At 38.6% G+C, this 21210-nt stretch overlaps 1 protein-coding gene across 1 annotated transcript in view; it reads right to left on the reverse strand.

Annotated features, from left to right (window-relative positions):
* Positions 1 to 18293, reverse strand: part of MEGF9 (multiple EGF like domains 9) — a 95783-nt gene extending 77490 nt beyond the window's left edge. Inside the window, exon 1 of the mRNA XM_069476725.1 lies at positions 17591 to 18293. Within this exon, the coding sequence (XP_069332826.1) occupies positions 17591 to 18173 (583 nt within the window). The 5' untranslated portion in view covers positions 18174 to 18293. The remainder of the gene's footprint in view (positions 1 to 17590) is intronic.
* Positions 18294 to 21210: the final 2917 nt, after the last annotated feature.

Raw genomic sequence — 21210 nt, forward strand, 5'->3', positions numbered from 1 at the left:
CATGTAAACCCTTTAATCCAAAATTAATGCTGGAAAAGATTTAAAGAGATAATCACAGGCATCTAATTATCTTTGTTTGGGATCATTTACACTTTTAGAAATACATTACAGTTTCCAGACTGATCTTTCCAAACACAAATCTTACCATGTCACTTCCTGGTTTATAATTCTTCATGGCTTTTAGAATAAATTTCTGAGCATGATATGGAAACTACTTCATAATTTGACAAACTGTTGACCATTCCAGCCTCAAATCTCAGCATTCCCCATTCCAACCTCACATATCCTCTCCTCCCCTACTCCAGCCACTCAGGATTTCAGTTCCCTGAACAGGTCATGCACATGCTCTCTTACCTCTATACTTTTTCACATGCTATTGCTCCCTTTTCCTAGAGTGCCCTCCACCTTCTCCACTTAGATAATTCCTATTTGTTCTTAAGACTCATCTCAGAGAAAACATCCTCCAGAAAGCCTTCCCTGACATAATCCTTACTTAACCCCCTAAAAGTCTGGGTGAGAAGTCCTCTTTGCTCCTGTAGTACCCTGTGCATGCCACTATGATGGAACTTACCATTCTGTCGTCTGATTTTCTATATCTTCCACTATGTTTTCAAGGACAGAAACTGTATCTTATTTGTCTCTCCAGCATCTATCTAGCCCAGCTAGGTGCACAATGGGTGATTAACAAAGATCTGATAAATGTAAAAGAATCTTATTTTGTTAACACAGAAAGCCCAGTATATACTTATTGACAAAAACCTAACCTTTTCCCTGCTACTTAAATAAAAGTGAGTAGAAAGTCAAGCAGAATCATCTTAAAAATCACAGTTAAAGACCAATTTGAGCATGGTAAGAAAAAACTAAACCAGGAGTAAGGAGGATCTGAAATCTTGTCTGGTTAACAAAAAAAAAAAAAAAAAAAAAAAAAAAAACCCCAGAAAAGAAAAGAGGAAGAAGAAGGAGAAAAAAAGAAAGAGGAAACTACCACTGAAGATTGATTAAGCAATAAGGAAATAGAAAGTAATAGATCCTGCTACTTGTGGCTTTAGTCTCTGAAGACTACTTGATCACTGATTTTACGTGTGTGTATTTCTAAACGAGTATTCTATTACACAAGATCATCAACTGAAAGAAATTCAGCAAAGAGAAATGCTTACTTTCTGATAAACTGTTAAATGGCCTGTTGTTAACTAGAAATACCATATGCTAAGAAAAATAATTCTCTAAAACAGAGTTTAAGTAAACTTTTGTTTTTTGAAGTTTTATGCATCAGTTAAAAATAATACAAAAGTACTTTACTAGGTTGTGAAGCTTTTGTAGCAACTCAATACCATTATTTGCTATCATCTCTATTTCTGACCAACTTGTGTTGCACCTTTTACACAGGCTAAAATGACCCTTAGTTTTTGGATGTATGCTATTTGCCCTTAAATGCCATCCTGGCTAATGTATAAATTCACTCATCTGACTTGTAACAGATATCCAAATCTTCTCCTCTGGAAACCAATCCACTGTACAGATCAATTAGGCTACAAAAAATAAATAAATAAATAAAAGCAAAATTAAAATGGACAGAGTAGTATGTGAGGATATGCTTTGTTCTTTCAGGTAAAATGCATACTTTCTACTCCAAAGAATCAAGAGAAAAACTGTAGAGTGTAGTAATTATGGACAAAAACAATGACTACAAATCAGAAAAGAGAATCGAAGGTAGCAGAGGGGAAAGATGCATTAAAACAAACCGTGGTTAGGAGGATAAAATAGAGCGCATTAAACTCAATCTACTTTTAGCATATTATTTTGTCATGATAGAAAGAGCTTCAAAAGTAAGACAGATATGGGTTTGAGTACCAGCTAACTAGCACTTCTCAGCTATGTGACTATTGGGCAAACAACTTAACCTCATCTTAGACTCAGGTTCCTCATTTGTAAAATGGGGTAACACTACTTATCAGAATTGGAAGGATTAGAGGTAGTGAAGAATTAAAAGGATTGGAAGTAGTAAAGTAGAAAGTTTGAAGGACTGGGTATTCAAAATATAGTAAGAAGAAGCAACTAACATTTAGAAGGCCAATTCAGGCCAGGAATTCTAAGTGCTTTGCATATGTTATTGTTTAATTCTTATAATAACCCTGTACAGTAGACACTATAATTATACCCATTTGATAGATGAGGAAACTAAGACACAGTCAAGGTCACATATTAAATGGTAGAGAAAAGAATTCAAATCTAGGTAGTCTTGCTCCAGAGATAATAGGTATCATTAATAATAATTCTTAAGTTAGCTCTAACAAAAGCTCTCTTTCAACTTGACTTAATTGTACTTTTGTTTCCACCAAAAGGCTAACCTCTAAAAGACACAGAACTCTAGTGTACATCCATCTCTGCTGTTCCACTGTCCTTATACAAATCATTTCACAATTATGGGCTTTCATTTCTTCAAAGTCAGATGCTACTGCGCTAAGTTATTATACTTTTTAAAACAGGAACAAGAGCATTTGCCCAACAGCCTTTTCTTTCTGGAATAGATGCAATCTCAGGATATAGCTGGTTATACATAAAAGGGGACAATAAAAAGGTTTCATGTTGAGCAGGTGTGGTACTTCGGGCCATTTTTGTGGCTAGCAACTACGGTGGTAGGTCTAGGAAAGAATTCCAAGTTGCCCATTTCTGGTTATGTTTCTGCGTAGGAGGAAGAGGTAACCAAAGATGAATAAGGCAGTTTCCATCCTCTTATTGTTTGTGGTCTAGTTGGAAATTATGACATAGTGCTTTGAATTTCCCATTTGCATTCAAAGGTCTTTCTGATAGTATCATTCCCAGAGATAAATAATTTACTATTTAGGAGTATTTAATTATTAATAAATATTTTTTGAAGACCTACCATATATTAGGAATTAATTTAGGTGCTGGGCACACAGTACTTAAACAAAGAGAGAGACACACAAAGACAAAAACCTCCACCTTTATGGAACTTACATTCTAGTAGTGGTGAGACGGGAGGATTTATGCATCGATACAGTTCAACCATTTATTGAGTATTTACTACATGCTGAACACTATCCTAAGTAGATGTTAGGAAGTGCGAACATCAGTAAGACATAGCCTATAAAACTACTTGAGAATAAAGTACAGAAGAGTCAGTTACATAGACAAGTTATAATTAAAACAAGAGTCCTTAAAAAGTAATGAAAAAAAGTGCAGTAATGTTAGAATGTATAAGGTACAATAGGAGGCTTCATGGATGATGTTTTTCGATAAACAAATAAGTTTATCAGGTAGCCAAAGAAAGGGGTGTGGTAGACATCTGTTATTCTTTTTGGCAGCCTAGTAATCAGAATGTAATTTCCCACTATCTCAGAATCCCTCCCTGTTGGGGGGAATTCTCCATATTTTGAGCCTTGATACCCCACCACACAGGTTCATAATATCAGATCCTTGTTTTCCTGGTCTCCCTTGGAGCCGCGGCATGGGCCAGCGATTGAGGCTCCAACAATCAGACACACCCTCACCTGGCTTAGAATTAGAAACTAATGATTCAAAGGAATGGGCATGAGACTCTGTATCTGGTGGCAGAGGGGGAGACAAATGCAATATGACAAGGGGCAGTAGTAGTTGCTACATCCAGTACCCAGGTTAGCAGTGTTAGTGATGAAAACTATAGCATCTAACACCACTTAGTGGTGGTATCAGTGGCATATTCAGTGGACACGATTGGCTATTACCTCTAGGTCCATGGCCTGAATTTAGTTCCTAGGGAGATTCCGTGAACTCCTCAAAACCCTTTTAATAGACTCCACTTCTGATTAAATCAACAAGTGCTGATTTCTGTTGCTTACAGTTAAGGTCCCTATTGAAACTGAATCAGGCAGAGGGAATCAGCATAAGCAAAGCAAGGAGAATCCAGTTAGCTTAGTGATTAGGAGAGGAGGCTCCAAGCCTAGACAGATCTGAATCTGAATCAAGGTTCTACATTGTACTAGCTATGAAACCTTGCTCAGTGTATTTAAACTCTCAAGACCCAATTCCTGTTTAGTAAAGTGGGGATAATAACACATATTTCTTATTAGGTTCTTTTGAGAATTAAATGAGGTCATGGTAATTCAGTTAAAGCTCTTAGTATTTGACAAAGAGCAAGACCTTCATAGATGATTGCTTTATTAATAATAATGATGATGATGAAAATAAACATAGTATTTGGGGAGAAATATAAGCAACTTGATTCTGCTAGAGTTTAAAGCACAAGGAGTATACGAAGTGAGGACAGAGACAGATCATGGAAAAGTTTTAAGTCATATTGAAGAACTTGAGCTTTATGGGCTGGGATCACTTAAGGATGATTAATAGGAGAATTGCATTGAAATATATTAAATTATTAACTAGGCAAATATTTGGTTTTGCATTCTGTGTATACATATATATATACATATATATATATTCTCCACATCCATAGTTGTGCAGTTTGATCTGACCACTATACTTATGTACTTGCAGGATGTAAAAATATTATTGTTGAGTACTAATATCATACAAATTTAAACTATTTATAGCTATTTCTAATAAACATAAATCCTCCAAAATTTTTTATATCATCTGTCAATATGTTTTGTAAGTGGATCAGATAATTGAATAATAGCTGCTCCTTTGTCTGATCTGAAGACAACTAACCTTTGAGTGAGGAGGGAAGTTTATAAAATGGGGATGGGGAATGCATCCTGAGGCTACTGGCAGAAGTATGAATCACATTTACAAATATGATATTCTTCTATGACTTTTATATAATCAAATATCTCCTGCTATTTTTTACAATGTATTATTTTGCATTAGCATCTTGATCTAGAGTCCATATTAAGTTAAAAATGAAAGGTTTTATTGTCAAGTCAAAAAAATCAATACTGCCATTTCACAATGTGTGGTATTACTTGCCAAATGCTAATAAGCATTACATTGTCTCTGTTAGCACCAATCCTCTGGTACTGAATAGACAATCACATAGTTACTGTTCAGTTCAGCTTTACGTTTACCATGCTTTTCTACCTGTTTACCCTCATCTAATTTTCCCCATTATCCCCTCTCTCCACCTCCACTCCACACCCGTATCTACCTTTGAGAAACACTCTTTGATCTAATTTTGATTGTCACAATAGCTACTGAAAAGCAACCTGGATCACTGTGTACAGCTCACAACCAGCGCTGAGAGAAAAATGTACAAGTTTGCTGGGGGAGGTGAGGGGAGGTGACAAAAACAGAACCCAAAATGTGCTCTGTAACCACTGAATGCTTTATTTCATTTTCTGCAACTCCCATCTGCTTTGGCAATGCAGCACAGTTTAGCCAAAGGGAAAAAGGGGCACTGGCATTTGAGTCAGACAGAACTGGTTTTGAATTCTAGATCCGACACTCAAGAATCCTATTAAGTAGGTACTATTACATTCACGTTACAGAGGATGGTATTGAAGTCCAGGAAGATTATGTGACTTTCACCTATATCTGTCTGTTGTTTTTGGCATGTTTTCAAAAATATCAATGTGCTACTAACATAAAATTGAGTGGTAATGTCTTTCTATAGGCCCAATTTTATTTTCACTTTACTAGGTCATTTGTGGCTAGCGCCTGATACCTACAAAAGATCCCAGAGGGTTACACACCCACCAGAACTGGACAATGGCTATTTCAGGGATTCTCTGAAGTCCTACCTTTGAATTTGCTTTTTAAAAATAGTTTCCAAATAGTTCAGTTCTGAGCAGTATCATTACTGTTATATCTGGCAACTGACACAGGATAATTTTGGCTTGACCTGGGCCACTCTGAAAGGAGAGGAGATGGCCTTTACCTCAAGCGTATTGATCCTACCCCATACCTCAGAACCACCTAGTCGAGCAAGTTAATCTGTGACAATGTGCAAGTCTTCCTGATTATCAATGTATTATCAGTCTACAAATTTTATGAATGAAACTGGTAAGTTTATTAATCTAGAATTAACAAATTTCTCCCTGCTGTTTTTCAAACATTGTGAATAGGTAATAAAAACAGTATTAATAATAATAGCTAACTTTAAGTGTTTACTATGTACTCATTATTAATGTGCTGATTATTAAGCACTACTGAATTAAGTGTTTTATATGCATTAATTAATTCACTTCTCTCTCAATAACACCATGGTTCATTACTGCTTTGATTTCAAAGTTCAAATTTCAGAGAACAGTGATCATTCTGTAAACTAGACACATGTTTCCTAAAGGCCAGAGCCATTCTTTGGCATACTCTTTAGCATAGCACCTAGGCCTGGCAAGGTATGAGCCAGGCAGATGGGCACCTTGACTTCTCTCACCATAGGATTGAAAAATACCAAATGCCTGGCTTGGTTCCAGACTGCTTTGGGCTTTCAGGGGCCACTTGAACCCAAGAAAAATCATGCTTGTGCTGGAGCAGACACAAGAAAAACAGTCACTGGTTTGGTTCTGTCAAAGAGTACCAAGTCTCGAGGAAAGCATCATGCAGAGTCTTAGATCACAATCCAAAATACATTTACATTATTTTCAGGGACATGACAAATAATTTAAATATGGTGGATTTTTTTCACATTTTGATGTGTCATATATTTGTCTTCAGAAGAGTGCTAAATCCAACTCACACCTCTGTTTTCATAACAAATAAGTGATCTCATTTATTGCTGTGAGAAATGAAGCAATATACACAGTAATAAAATATTAAACTCAGTGATGAAAAGCTTTATGGGATCAGTTTTTTTCTGTAACTATTACGAGGCACCTAATTTGGTAATTTGAACATAGAAGGCGCTCAAAATTTGATGACTTAAATAACAATAATAGTGCCAACAGTACAACTTTAAACTCCATTTGAAAGATGTCTCATTTCAAAATGTTTAAAGGTTTGAAGTATATTAAGTTAAAGAGCAGTTTCAGAGCAGTACATCCATACAGAACTATCTCAATAGCAGGGAGGAGGTTAACATATATACTGATATTAAAAAATTCTGTAGTTACCATGAAATTGTTACCTTTAGTTAACTCGATTCATTTTTTGTCTTTATACTTTACATTTTCTAAAATGAACATATAATTATTTTTGTAATCATTAAAAAGACAAGTAGAATCCATTCTAAACAGATCAACCAAAAATTATATTAAAGATGTATAAAGCACAACTTATTTATGTTGTGAGTTTAATTAATAAGAGATAAAAATTATGGTGTTTTCTCAAGGTAGTAAGAGAGGAAAAATAATATTAAAGGATCCTAAACCTTTGGAAAATACCATAATTGTGTATAAATTATACAAATATGTCAACTACAAAATAGCATAAAAATATATTTTGTATAAAGAAGCCACATGTAAATGTGTTTATTTCTTTGTTGTGTTTAATTAAAGCTATCTTGTTTACATTACAAGCTAATATAAACCATGTAATCTGGAAAGAACACAAGAAAACAGCTTGAATTCTATAAAGCTTTGTGTTTGAGAAAAGCCAAAGTAATTTATATGTGTTACTTCTCAGAAACCTTGGGAGACTGGAAGTGAGTAACAGGTTTCATTTTATAATTAGGGAAACTAAGTCATTGAGATACCAAAAAAAAAATGTGCTCAATAACTCACAAAGTGAAAGGAAAGAAAGACTGGAATTTCGTTCTGCCATTCCACTAATTAGCTGGACCATTCACCCCTGTCTTTGTAGACAAGTTGAAGCAACAAACTAACTTAAAAACTAAAACCAGTTGAACAGGATAGGTTTGCAGGATATACACCAACAATTCAGTATAATAATAACCAACAGCTAGACTGCTTTGTGGTTTTGGTACACTTTATAGCTATTCATTAACCCACACAACATCAGTCGATGGTGGGGCTATCCTGGTAATGCTGTTCATATACAACTGATAAAAACACACTGTAGGATTATAACAAATATAAAGTCAAATGAGAAATCTACAGCAGAAAAAGTCCAATACCTTCCTCTAATCAAGCCTCAATACAAATATAAAACAGGATAAATATGTTGGACTGCCAAGCCTATCCTCTTTTCCCCCATTATTTCCAGTAACCCTTCCCAAACTACCACTATTATGTCCCTGTAAATGATAGACAGGATTGAAGAGACTCTACAAAGCTATTTAGTTCATCCAATTTATTTCAGAGCAGACAACATCTAAACTTTTCCTTTTGCTCACATACATCAAGTAAAAGCACTAGAGTTTTAAACAACAAAATAATAAAAATCTAATAAGATCTCTGGTAATATGCCAGTTTCTAGGGAGCATGCAAGACTGAAACAAGTTTCCAGAATCAGTTATCTAAAGGCTCTAAAATTTACTAAATAAAGGTTATTAACATTCCCCAGCCAAGTTGAAAACATTCCTACTCCTTATCGTTTTTCTTATGACTAGGCAGAACACATTCCTTTTTCCAAATGAATAAATTTCCCCTTCCCTTGGAGCTTAGCTGTTTCCCTGGCAAAGCATCATATAGAACAGCTGTTATATTACCAGTATAAAAGTAATCCCATCTGATCTAATTGCAAAACATATGGACAGACAGAAATCAAACTTTTGGGGGCTCTGTATCTTTAAAGGAAGAAACAATCAAAGATCTTCTATTGGTAAAGACTGTGAACAATGCCATGAATTCAAATTTTGCACAATTTAAACAAGATCTCTGTCAATAAGCTACTTAGTTAATTGTGAAGTGCATGCTTTAAATTCCCTAGACAGAATGAAATGAAGACAGAACCAGCTCTGTTTTCAGCCTCTGCTGAAGATCTCAGTTAAACCTTCCCTGAAGGTACCAATCTTAGATATGTCATCCCTATTCTGCGTTTAAGATTTGTCAGGCCACAGGAACAGTCTCCTTTCTTAGGTACCGTATTCAACAATATCCTTTCTTCAGAATCCCAACTCACTGAGACTAAGCAAATTACCTCTAATGCAGATCAAACTTGCTGAGTCAATAATAGATATCATAGTTAAGTGGCCCTGGGTAAAATCACCTGACTTGATTTCATATAAGTAAAGGCTTACTGAGCTTATCACAACTTTTTATTCATTTTTAAGTTTTATTCATTTATTTTTAAGACTACAAGATTAAAATTGGATATATTCATTTAAGAACTCAAAAAATTCAGGAAAACACAAAGGGTAATTAAAATTACCCATAATCCCATTACTTAGCTTTAACCAATGAACATTTGGTATATTTCTTTCCTCCTATGTATATTGCTACTTAACAGAATGTAAGCATTTTAATGGCTATTTCTTTATCACAGAATTTTACAGTAGGAGAATTCCTATTTCAAAAATCTTTACTGAAAGAACAAATCCAATATATAAACCAAATGAAAGCAGGGTGGATTAAAGCGTGGGTGGTGATGTGTGGGTGAGAGGTGAGGGTTGGGGCAAAAGGTTCTCTTGGCCTCTCGACTGCGTGTACTCGCTCCCAAACACATCTGAAAAACCCTAGTACCCAAAGAATACAATTTAAAAACCAAAAATCTACTCTAACTCATTTAACAGATGAAATTACTTGCTTTTACTAGATCATAGAACTAGTAAAAGAATTAGCAAAAGAACCTAGGGTCCCATGTCTTACAGACAAGTGCTTAGCTTTTCCAACTTAGCTACTCTTTCTACAAAAGTCATCAGATGTTCATTTGTCCATTGTTGTTCTTCCTTTAAGAAAAATAGAAGGGAAAAAGTTATATAACAAAAAATGAATAATTAATATAATACTCTAGACCTCAAAGAGCTCCACTTGCCCTAAATAAGTTCTTATACTATTCCTCATAGTATTACTACGAAAGAAGGAGAAAGTTCATTTCTAAACTAGAAGAAAAGGCCATAATTACATTTTTTTCCTCAAGAATACACTGCATGTCTAGTGTAGCTACAACCTATCCTTTTCACTCATTCAATCACTGAATATTTAGTGAGATATTTGGGCTGGACAGTAGGGATGTAACTGTGAACAAAACAAATAGAAGTCCCTGCCCTCATGGAGTTTGTAAACCTGATAGGCTTGGGCAAAATACTTTAACTTTCCAAATCTCAGTATTTGCCATTTATAAAGTAAGGATAATAATATTTATCTACTGCACTGTTTAAGAATTAAATGACATGATGTATGTAAAAAAAAAAATTCTGATAGGTAATTAGGCATATAATAATATGTGCACTGGTTGCCTTCCCTGCCAAAGTGTTAAATTTCACATTAAAAATGAGATGTGAGAATACTAAGTATCATTGCTACTAACACACTGATTTGAGGCAGTAGAAGTGAAATAGCAGGTTAAGATGTTAAGGAATTCCAAACAGATTCCTACATTAGGAAAGTAAATAAATATTTCAATATGAAGGAGTGAAATTTACATCAGCCCTCCCAATCATGTTCTGTAGTTCACCTTGTTATGTCCATTACCATTTACTTTTAATTACTACTGGCCTCTTTCCATAACATTCAGCCCTGTATAATGCCTAGGAAAGAAAATATAAAGTAAGCAATCATCTTCTCCAAATACCATTTTTTCATTGTTTAAATATGGCCAGAAAATCCAGCCAAGTATTTATACTTAACAAAATAAACTTAAAAGACAACAATTTGAAATACAAACTATCAAATGTGAACCCCCTAAAAACCTGTAAAGATTTGGACAATATTCACCAATAAAAGTACCAACAGGGGACAGAAGTGAAGCCATTTTTCATTCACATAATATCCAGAAATCAACAAAATATGGATGGCAAAGTCTTAGAGATTCACTGCAAACTTGTTAATTATTAGAAGCACCCTGTTCACTATTAACTTTAATTAGATTTCTACAGGGGAAATTCTGTCATTCAAAAGATCACATGTACCCTATAAAGATATACAACTATTATGTACCCATAATTAAAAATTTGAAATAATTTTTTTAAATCAAACATTTGTTTCTCAACCAAATTTGGCCTTTTATATTGGTATGCATCCCAAATCTACCTACCAACAAAAACAGCTCATGTTATTCATAAATAGAAAAAGAAATTTGCTATTTAGTCGAAGTGTTTAAATTATTTAGAGGCAGATAATTTCCATTATTAAAGTTTTTTCTTTATTTTTCCTCAGGAGAAGGGAAGAAAGAGCTGGATAATAAAGAAGACCTCAGAGCAAAAAGAAAATTTTTTCTCCATTTTTTTCAAAAAGAGAATTAATACCATGCTCTGAATATTGTATAAATGACATATTCTTATTAACAGGGCTAAATAATCTAAATTAAATAGACTAAAAACAAATCAATAGGAAAAGAGTCAAAGTCACAGAGAAAGACAGGTTTTGTTCTAAGTGCAAAGTGTTCGACCCTGTGCACCCTGATACTAGGACATCTTCAAGGACTTTTTGTTCATCTAGAAAGACTTCTTGAGAGAATTAGGCTTTGAGGAGGCACTGAAGGAGGACAAAGTGGTAAATTGTTAAATAGAGAGGGTAATTTGGTTCTTTAAGGATCATGGAAAGAATAGATGGATGGGGCTAAGAATAAGAGTGAGGGGAACACATAGAGGATTTTAAATTTTAAAAAATAAGCAAGGAGAATGGAAGAAAGATTTTTTGTTTAATGAAGAAAAAATAATAGGGAAAAATTTCTTCTGACAATAATAATCATCTATGGAACAGTGGCATTACTAGAGGGATTATTTTGACACACATTTATCATAGATACACACCTAAAAGAATTATTTTGAGTAAACCTTTACTATGATTCAAAAATATGTATTCAGATATTATCTTTTTCATCATGATTTTTAAAAATCCCTCCTTTAAAGTTACCAGTGCAGTTAAGGTAGTCGTTTCTAGTGAAAAACAGATAAATCAAAATGTATACTTGAAAAAAGACTAAGTGATCACAGAAGAGGTGCCTATAATATAATGTCAACATTAGTAATAAAGATTTTTATATCACATCTAAAGAAAACAAACAAAAATCAAGATCAAGGCAAAAAGCATGGATTAAAGCTATTTATAACTAAAAATATCATCTAACACTGTCTTTCATCTAAACAAGGTCTTATATTTCTATTTTCTTCTGATCTATTAAGTGCCCTAGAGCAGAAATCTCTCTACCCATAATTTACCCATCAGTAAAAACGGCACTGTGATACTTTTCTTTCATTCTTTTTATAAGGGTGCCAGGACGTCTGGAAGTTAATATATACATGTTTAGAAATACTGAGATGAAAAGTAATGAACACTTTAATTTTATGGGTCTTTTTAAAAATTCAAGATAAAAAGACCTAGTCAGATTATTTCAGTGTGTAAATTTTCAACTAGCCAGAAGGCTTCCTGGGGACAGAATTCAGGAGATTTGAAACCAATGTTCTGGAGTTTATGCTGGTTCAGAAAGTGCTAACAAGACTATGGAATTTCTACAGAAAGCTAGGAACTTAGGCCAGGAATAAGATATAGTAAATTTAGAAGTCCCTGGGCCTGGCCCTAAAAAGAATACAAATTTCTCTATAACAGACCAGCTCAGAACCCAATTAAAGGAAAAATAAGAGCTCTAATTTAATATCACTATTGTAAAACATTGCAAAACAGAAAATTCAAGGAGGTAAATGAATACCACACAATGGAGCAAAGGGACTAAATGCTAAGAACAGTAGAAATTTTCTCAGGTTAATATCCAAGGACCAATATTTCTAGCAAAATGGTTTCGTAATTTTCTCTTTTAGGCAACTATATTTCTTTAAATGCCAATAATACAGATTCTGGAGCCAGACTGACTGGGTTTGAATATTGGTTCCACCATAGCTGGGCTTCTCTAGGATTTAAGTTTCCTTATCTATAAAATGAGGATAATAATAGCACCTAACTACTCTGAGGATTAAATGAGTTAATATATCTAAGGCACTTAGAATAGTGCCAAGAACACAGTAAGTGTGTTTGCAGTTGCTATTACAATGGTCCACAATCCCTCAAACGTGATACTAAATACCAGAAATTCCAAAACCAAAAATTTTTCTGTAACTCATTTGGTGGCAAATACCTGCCCTGCCCTGAATGCATTTGGTAACCAAATCTGACCTGAGCAAATATAAGACTATTTACAGTCTTTATTTATCCCACTCAGTGTGAATATACATGCATTTTGCTGTAGATATCTTAATGTGTTTGATTATAGGATGTTGCCTCAATTCACTGGGATGTATTTATTAACTTCCTAAAATCTCAATAATTCTAAATTCTGAAACACATTCAACTCCATGAGTTTTGGATAAAAGACTGTGGATCTATATTACCTTTGAAGCCTAAACAGTTTCTATTTCCTTAAAATAAATGGCATCTTTTTAAATAACCACAGGAAGTAAGATCCTAAACCTAGTAGTCCTAGTGGTAGAGCACATTAGGATGAAGAATACATTTCCCAGTACAGTTAGGAGGGTCCTGTATTCCCAGGATGTTCGAGTATAATCCATTTGTAATATTTTATTTACAGTAGTCACAGTAGTCAGAGTTTTCAAATTCTAAATTCCAGGGCTTGCTTAAACAAAGTCTAGTCTCATCACTTAGATCACAAATAAATAATTAAGGCTCTTTAGGGGGCATAAATATGCCTTGAATCATGCATACTAAATCATCATAGAACTTTGGAGCTGAAAGAGACTCTTCAGAACTAATCTAAACTATCATCCCTTCTCTTCCCTTCCAAACTGTTTTGTCATTCATAAATTTGCTCTCCCTTATGAGGTAAGAATAACCTGCCCTAACTTGTCCTTAGACTCAGTCTATAGGAACACCCTGCAGGTAAATGTGAATAAACTGGGCAGAGTACACTGACAGACTTGGGATCTAAAAGGATGACTTGAATCTAACACAACCAGCCTTATAAATTCAGTAAATGTCTCAGATTATACTTGAGAAAACAACAAGAATTTCCAAGTCCAGAATGAAGGAAGACTCATCTAGCATGTATTAAAAGATAAATAAAGACTGAGCTATCTTAATGAACTCAATGAGTCAGCAACATCATATGGCTGCCAAAAAAGCTACTGTGATTAGGGACTAACCACATCAACAGCAGAATCCCATCCAGAAAGAACAAGGCAATGGCCCTCTCTGCTATGAGCTAGTTAGAGCACATCTGGAGTATTACAGTCAGCTCTGTTCCACATTTTAGGAGAGACAGAGAAAGACTGAAAAAGACCAGAGGAGGGATGACCAGGATAGTGAGGGGATTTGAAACCATGTCACATAAAGAGCAGTTGAAGAAGCTGAAGTTACTTAGCCTAGACTCAGAGGGAGCTTAATCAGTGTCCCCAAATCCCTAAGAACTATCATGGCACAGAGACAGCAGACTTGTTCTGCATGGCCCCAAAAGGCAGAACCAGATTAGTCAGTTAACTACAGGGAGAAATGTTTCAGCTAAGCCCATGGAAGTATTTCTTCAAATGTAGGGCCATGCCAGGAGGTAGTGACTTCTTAGGTCCTGTCTAGCCCTAAAGGTCCATAATTTTAAAAATAAAACATTTGTCATTACCTCAATGTCTTACTGCTGATTATTATTACTCTCTATTGTCACAGCATCTCCCTTCACCCCGCTTAACATGCCCTAACCAACCAACCCATCAGCTGAATGTTTTGCCAGGTTTGGGGAGGAAAGTGCCTGCTTACTGGGCAATTAGTTTCAGTTTTCAGATCACTGTCCCTGTAAACAAAAGAGGGCCCTAACTGAGGGCCAGGCAAGAGCTCTCAGCTAGATCTCTATGAAAGAAATTTTCATTAATTCAAAAAGCAGCTATAAGACCTATCCAATCAAATAATATATTATCAATGGCACTCAGTCTTTATAAGAACATTGAAATAAAAAACCCTGCACAACCATCTTCCCAAATGCCAGGGAATCCAACTTTACAAGCCAAACTAGCTCTCTCAAATTCAATTAGAAGTTTTCCTTCTGCCAAAGAGACATGTTTACTGTTTAAAGTAGGTTGAAACCCATGCTCACATAAAAAGTCCACACTTGGTATCACTGTAAAGCTAAAATTGCCTATCAATAGGCCCACAAAGTCAGTTCAGCTGCTGAGAACTAGACACAGGCAATGTAGAGCAAATTCACAGAAAAGTACAAACTATAGAATATTTAAAACACAGAATTATCAAAGTTAGACATTCTTCTAAAAATCTTGTGCACTCAAAGACCACCATAGATGTAAGTATAATGTCAGTCCATGGCAATTACTAAAACCTTTGAACAACAGTTCAGATGGCAAATATTAATCAGTCCAGCTTTACTTCATTTGAAATTGATGTGGATTCTAAGAAACGCCAAAGTATTAGAGAATATAAATATATGATGGACTTAACAAGAACACCCTGTGCTCCTTCTCTGTACTTTTTAAAGTGAAGCCCAGAAGCAATCGAGGTGTCCATAAATAAGGGATTGGTTAAATAAATTATGGTACATTCTTACAATGTAAAATGCAACTGTTAAAAAGAATAAGGTAGACTCTAGGTACCAACATGAAAAAAAAAAAAAAGTCCATGATACATAATTAAATGGATACCACAAGTTGCAAAACAATATGCATGGAATTATTCCATTTTGATTTTTTAAAATCTATTTTAAAATACCCTGTGTGTATGTTCATATATGCCCAGCAAAATGTTTGAAAAAAGATCCAACAAACTGCCAACAGTAGTAACCTCTAGGGACTGACTAGAACTAGGAGGCAGTAAAGAAGTGACTTTCACTTTTTCCCTTGTATACTTCTGGTTGTTTGTATATTTTTGCCAGTAAGGGTTACCTTTGTGGTTTAAAAATAACAATACAAAAATAATAAAAGTAAAATAACATCAATTATACAGACTTATTTATCAGATACTAACCAAAGTAAGTGATCTTGCCACTTAAGTGCTACTGTGTGCTTAAAATTCCAGAAAATCTAATTCATCCTTTTTCTATTATATTTTACTAAAACAAGTAAAAATCACAAGTCCCTACTAGTTTTCGCAAATGCTTTCTATCCATAAAATAAAGGGGGTGAGGGCCTAGGCCTGGCCATCAGCATAGCTAACACATACAGTGCTTATTCTGCACAAGGAACTGTTAAAAGTACTATAAATGTATTAATTTATTTAATCGTCATAGCAATCCAATGAGGTAAGTACTCTTATTCACTTCATTTCCCAGTCGAAGAAACTGAGGCCAGGGAGGTTAGGTGAGCTAGCTGCCCAAGTTTACACAGCTAATAAGGGGCAGAGTGAGGATTCAAACCTCAGATTAAACTCCAGAGTCCATACTCTCAACCACTATGCTTGTCTATCGTTATATGTCAATCTCTCTAAATGAAGGCCAAAAAGGGCTACAAGTAAAACCTAGCTAGCTAATACACTCCAAATTGGAAGAGATGCAAACTTGGCTTTTACCGGGTGAATAATTTGCATTCCTACTTATGTCATTGCCAACCCAAGATTCAAGACTGTATTAAGGCTCATAAATAACCACATGAGAAAACTGTCTACAAACTCAATTATAGTCCAAAGTCCATACCTGATTCCACAGTAAATTACTGAGCCTAATATTTAGGTCAGAGATCCAGCTAGACAAATGGTTTGGACAAATCTCCACCCCAACTGAAAGCAAAACAACTCAGAAACTCTTGCCTAACATCTTGACATGGTAGGTTTTATTTGTTTAGTTCCAGGCCCACTCTAGATTTAAAAGAGGAAAGAATAGGAGCTGTTTCTAACTTTGCTTTAAGACTTCAACCAGTAGGAAGAGCCTTATTTTCTACAGGGACTCAAACAGAAATTGACATTTATCAGCATCAGCAAAATTGAACGCACTAACTTAAAGGAGACAAAAATGGGCATCCCTGCCTAAACTGTGTATTTGTCCAAACATATTGACCTTGTAATTGAGGAAGAAAAAATAGTGCAAGGAAGGGATTTAACCTAATTTACACATGTGCTCAACCTAGATACACACCTGTCCCAAATGACCTACTGAATCCACTTATTTGCAGGGAAAACATGGATTACAACGCCTTTTTTTTTTTACTTTTATTTTTTGGCCTCAAGTGGTCCGTACTACTGTTTGTAAGCAAAATCCTCTCAGTATCTCTTTCACCTGTCACACACACATCTGATATTTACATAAACAAGAAAAAATGAACAAGGAAACTGGAGCTCTGGGAGGAATCCCTTATATTCAGCTTTGATCCATTGGTTGAAGGAGGTACTATGCTGGCTTTCAAACTTCCCCAAATAACCAGGCAAAGTGGCTGTGAGCGAAACCAACCCAAAAGTTTGTGCCCATTCCGGGTCTCTGACAAAGGCCAGAAAGCCCTGTTTGGAAGGAGATGCGGTATCTTCCACACAGCATCCACCCCCTCCCGAGGGAGCACAGCCCAAGGGGGACAAAAGACTTTCCAGATTAGACGCGGGGGCGGGGGACGCTAGCTGGAGCTTGGACCTCCCCTTGGGAGCCGAAATCTGGGGAGCCTTTGGGACAAGAAATGATAAATTACAGCCAAGAGCCCAACCTTGAATGGCAGGGGCTGGGGTGAGGATGGGGAGGGTCCTGCCAGTGAGGAAGCGCTGGGACTCACCTGGGGGAGGCGGAGAGGGGGCCTTGGTGGCAGGTGGGGTGGGCAGGACGCTGCTGCTGCTGGGAAGAACGGGGGTCGGGGTCCGGGGAGTGGTGGGTGCCGGAACAGTGGTGGCTACAGGGGTGGTCGGCGCCGGTCCAGTGGTCGTCGAAAGGGTGGTCGGCGCAGGTCTGGTCGGCGCCGGAGGGGTGGCCGAAGTGCGTTCCACCACGGGAGGGGTGGTCGGCGAGGGGCCGAGCGGCGCCTGAAAGGTGGTCGAAGCAGGTCCGGCTGTCTCCCGAAGAGGGGTGGTCTCCAGAGACTGGGTTGAAGAGCTCGCAGCCAGGGGTCGGCGGACGGTAGTGCGCGGGGGTCCAGTCCTCCGGGCCTGGGCCGTGGGAGCCGTCGCCTTAGGGAAAGTATAGCTGGGTTCGCCCCGCAGCCCCGGGCCCGGCGACGCGTCCACCTGCCCCGCGGCCCCGCCGCCACCGGTGACATTCTCCGCCGAGACGGCTGAGGCAGCAGCGGCGGCGGCGCAGTACAACAGGGCGAGGCCGCCCAGGCTCGGCAGGCTCCTCATGGCGCGCTCGGCTCCGCCATTCATTCATTCAGCCAGTCGGTTGGTCAGTCATCTTCTCCCCACTGCAATCCGACCGAGGAAGCCGCCGCCGCCGCCACCGCCACCGGGATCACCATCGCCACCTCCCTCTGACAGGCGGCCGGCCCCGCGGGCGGGCCCCAACGCGAAGGGAGAGACTGGACCGAGCGCGGACAGCCCGCCCTCCTCGATTGGCAGCCGCTCCTGACCAATGGGAGACCACGCCAGCCCACGTGATCCGCCCGCTTCCCGGCCTCTTTGTAGCCTCGCTGGCCAATCATAGGACGTCCAGGGAAGGGGGCGGTGCGTAAGGCGGGAGGAGGGTGGCGAGAGCCCAGCTCCAGCCCGCCGGGCTCGCGGTGGCCCCGGCTTTGTCTACCCAAGGAGCGGGGCGAGGGCCTCGGGCACCGGGCTCTGCGGAGCAGACAAAGGACGTGCCCCGAGCGGCCAAAGCCGGGCCAAGTCATCTGCTCTACCGGGCTGTGAGCGCGACCCGGGGCGGGATACCCGCTCTCGGGAGTGTCCCCGCCCTCCTGAACAATGGGGCGCCGGCGCTGCACCGGGCTCGGGTGTGGACTGGGCTGGAGCCCCGCGATGGGCGAGGACGGCAGCAGCTAGGATGTAGAGCTCAGCATTCCCTCTGCTGTTTGAGAGAGCCTGGCCTCGGCCCTGCGAGGTCTTTGCTTCCATTCCTATTTCAGAGATGTGGAAACTGAGGCCCTTGCTGGGGGCTTCCCTGAACCAAGACCCTAAGCCCTCAACAGGCACCTGCTGTGGGCCAGGTGTTGTGCCAGGCTGGACGACGGGGTCTGGAGACCCTTCAGGAGGCCAAAGTGCAAGCGTCCTGCGTGGGGGAGACAGACTCACGTGCACACTTTACCCTAAACCCCGGGAAGAATAGGATCGGACGGGGTTGAACCTCAACTTCTTGTCTCTTGCTGAGTGGTTTTGTGGCCCGAGCGAGCGCAGTTTTTTGACGACTAAAATGGAGATGATAGGACACCGCCCCCTCACAGAGCTGTTGTGAGAATTAAGTAATGTACGTAAAGGCTTAACGCAACGCCTGGCCCACTGTTGGTAAACCCTCATTAATGCTAACTACTCTCAGTGTACTGTGTCAGGACAAGCCTAGGATTAGAAAGCAGCCCCAGGCCACAGCCCTACTGTGTCCCTAGAGCCCCCGCCTGTTGCAGGGATTGGGGTAGGGCTGATAGCAGAGCTTGACCCTGGATGACACTAAACCCTGCGTGAAGCTGGAATTCGGACGCGGAGCCTCGCACCATCCGCCCAGGCTAGAGCTAGGTCAGGCGCTGCTGCCTCGGCTCAGCAGCTTCCAGGGGGAGCCAAGCAGGGCGGGTTTGTCATCTGATGGGGCTTAATCCCAGCCTCACCGCTAACCCAGTTCTGGCCTCCCCTACGTGATGTTTGCCTTTGTGCATGGTTTCCCATCAGTTATTGGCCTCCAACCAGCCCGGCAGGATGAGATTTGTGTGTGAACCTGTGTATGTTATTGAAAGCATGCATTTCTTTACCTGCATGAGTAGTACGTTGTTGTGTGTCAAAGCATAGCCAGTTTTGTGAGTCTGTGTGTATGAGTATTATATGCATCTGTGTGAGTTTATTGAATATGGGAGCTAGTATCTATTTTCATATATTTGTCTTAATCTGTATGTGTGTACTGGTGTGTGTTTTATGTGTATTTTCTGTGTTTTTGCATTTGTAGTTATTTGTGGTTGTGTCTTGATAGGTCTATGTATGTAAGGCGGGGAGAGGGGTGAGGGTGGGAAGAGGGGGTGAGTTTTCTGGTTTCCAGACCAATATTTAGAAAGCTCTAACCAAGGTTCTATTTTTACTGGTCTTTGGGAAGGGGGCGGACAGGTCATGCCCTTTCCCTGTATTCTCTTGCTGATTTCTCTTGACCCTTCAAACCTCAACCAAAATGCCACATTCTCTAAGAGACATTCCTGATTTCTGAGTGAGAATTAATCTCTCCCTCCCTATTTCCCCACTGCTCTTTGTTTATTCATTGATTACACCCCTGCTCTATCAATCTACCTCTCCCCTGCCTCTTCCTAAAAGGATTAAGGATGGCTTTCAGAAATATATACAACACGATAAACTGAACTGCCCACATGGCTTTATTACTTCTCACAGGCATGTGTCAGTCTTAATACTAGAATTTGCAATTTATGTGTCTGTCTCTTCCCTCAGCTATTCTTTCTGTTCTCAGTGCTTAGCAGGGACAATACATATGAGCAAGAATTCATGCTGGTTAAGGTCAATTAAATTGAAAAGAGATCCTGTGGTGCCCATGGGAGGAGCTTGTGTCTTTACAGCCAGACAGACCTGGGTCAAGACTCTGCCAAATGTGTGACCTTGGAGGAAAACTTTCACATCTCCAAGCCTCAGTTGCCTTCATCTCTAAAATGGGACCAATAAAAATCCTCTCTCACTTAGCTGAGCTGAGGAGAGTGCTCAATCTGTGCAGGTTCCTATTTAAGTTATAGCACTGCTAACTGTGAGCCTTGTTGGCTGAAGGACCAGAACAGAAACCCCATCAGGTAGCTTCCCCATCAGGTAACATGGCCTGACAGTTGCCCTACCAGATATCCCAAATGCGATCTGAAAAATGCTTTGTTGGCCCTGAGCTGTGCTGTATCAGAGATTCTCTGGCAATAGAGAAAAGCTGATGCAGCTTCTTTGCCAGGAGAATCACAGAGCAAAGGACTAGAAGACCTTGCCGAAGTTATCCAGGCCAGCTATCTGCCTTAGGCAAGGATCACCCACACCAGGGCTTCTAAGATGGGATAATTAGCCTGTAATATGTATAGAAAATGTTGAATCTTTTTGAAAGATAATTTAAGTATATTAATGTTGATCCACTCAACATTTAATTCCTAAATTTGTTTCTCTGCTTTAAAAGATAACTTTCTTTATTTCTTAGGAATAAAATTTTACTTTAAAAATTGGAAACACCTTAAATATCTGACATCAAAGAAAAGTATTATTATATCTGTTCCATTTAATCATATAAAGTCATTGT

Source organism: Eulemur rufifrons, chromosome 7 (genome assembly GCF_041146395.1).
Source record: "Eulemur rufifrons isolate Redbay chromosome 7, OSU_ERuf_1, whole genome shotgun sequence".
NCBI classification, from domain to species: Eukaryota; Metazoa; Chordata; class Mammalia; order Primates; family Lemuridae; genus Eulemur; species Eulemur rufifrons.